Consider the following 1,707-nt stretch of genomic DNA (forward strand, 5'->3'; position numbering starts at 1 on the left):
AGATAGGGACTTGAATTTTACTCCGAAGAAACGGAACTCTTTCTCTCCCGGTCTATGAAATAGCACTTCTTTTTCGTGACATCGAATGGTTGTATGATTAAGTCCTAACCAATCCATGCCTAAAATAACATTGAAATCTTTCATTTCCAAGAGGTATAAGTCTACCTCCATTATTTTTCCATCGATCTCTAACTTCATAGATTTAGTCATTTGGTTTGTGCAAAGAGTTTTTCCTGACAGGCTGCTAACCTCTAATTTATTATTCGTTCTAATACATGCAAAGTTGGACCTAGCGACGAAGGATGCAGATATAAAAGAATTGGTAGCCCCAGAATCAAAAAGTACGTAAATAGGCACATTGGATAATAACAAAATACCTGTTTTTGTAATTATAGTGTAAGACTAGTAACCAAAGGACATAAATAAAACGATGTTTAGTCCTAGGTAAAAAGAACATAAGCAGGTATGTTAAAAAAAAATGTTTAATAAATACCTGCTATCACATTCGAATCTTACTCTGCCTCATGCTAATTTAGTGTGAAAACATGGGCCTTTCCTTTCTTGTTTTGATTTTGATCATCATCCTTCTTCTTTGGAGGCTCTGGACAGTTGAGAACGATGTGTCCGAGCTTATGACACCTAAAGCACACGCTCTTCCCGAGCAAGTATTCACCCTTGTGGAGTTATTACACTTAGGACAGGGTGAAATACTTCCACTCGTCCCACCAATGCGAATTCTCGTGCTTGGCCTTTTATTCTGCCAGTTGCATCTGTTCTTGCTTTGATCACTCTACTTCTTTTTCCGCAACGACTCTTTGCTTTGCTGGGCATACTGTTAAAATGAGGTCCTTTGATATGAAATAGCATGAGCCCTTTCCAACATTTCACGATATGAGGTGAAACGATGGGACATAATGATCATCCTGATCTCAGGGCGTAGTCCATTCTCGAACCTCTAATTTTCTTAACTTCTGTATCCACCAAGTGCGGGGCATACCTTGAGAGTTGCTCAAATTGCCTTTCGTAATCAGTAAGTGACATGTTCCCCTGTCTGAGCTGCAGAAATTCTAATTCCTTGAAGTCCCTAAAGCTTGTGGGAAATATTTGTCATCACTTCATCTTTAAACTGCTCCCAAGTCAGACTACATTGCTGCTCTTTCGTCCTTGTACGTGAAACAGATTCCCACCAGTGACCAGCTGCTCCAATCAACATAAATTCTGCGCATAATATTTTCTGTGCATCTGTACAAGCAATGTGTCGAAATATGCGCTCCAGGCCTCTTATCCACTCTTCGACAACCAGTGGTTCAGAATTACCGTCAAAAGTAGAAGGCTTGTACCTACGAAACTGCTCAACCACTGAGACAGCTCCAACGGCAAAATGTGGTGTATTCTGTTGTGGCGGTGCATTTTTTGATGGAGGTGCTTGATTTTGCCTACTCAACTCTTGTACCGCTCGCAGTAAGTCACGCATCAAATTTGTATGAATAGGTGGTGCCATTTCCTAAAATTTAATATGAAGTCACCGGTCATTTCCATTACTAAGTCTAACACGTCATGCTTATTTTTACTGTAATGCATATCATATATTTAGTGGGAAACAAATGTGCATGTCTTCAAAAAATTTGAAAGTAGGAAATTTAAAAGATGTAGATTTTACAAAAGTTTAAATAAATTCATCTTCTTACCCATTTACATACCTTGGAG

General features: G+C 39.0%; 1 protein-coding gene across 1 annotated transcript; it reads right to left on the bottom strand.

The window, feature by feature from the left end:
• Window positions 1-918: 918 nt before the first annotated feature.
• On the bottom strand, window positions 919-1,501 carry LOC111386549. The gene is made up of 2 exons (XM_023011009.1): window positions 1,115-1,501; window positions 919-1,056 (listed from the first exon to the last, which is right to left on the bottom strand). The coding sequence occupies exons 1-2, from the start codon at window positions 1,499-1,501 to the stop codon at window positions 919-921; spliced, it is 525 nt and encodes a 174-aa protein (XP_022866777.1).
• Between the last annotated feature and the right edge of the window lie 206 nt (window positions 1,502-1,707).

This window comes from Olea europaea, unplaced genomic scaffold (genome assembly GCF_002742605.1).
Source record: "Olea europaea var. sylvestris unplaced genomic scaffold, O_europaea_v1 scaffold3614, whole genome shotgun sequence".
Lineage (NCBI taxonomy): Eukaryota > Viridiplantae > Streptophyta > Magnoliopsida > Lamiales > Oleaceae > Olea > Olea europaea.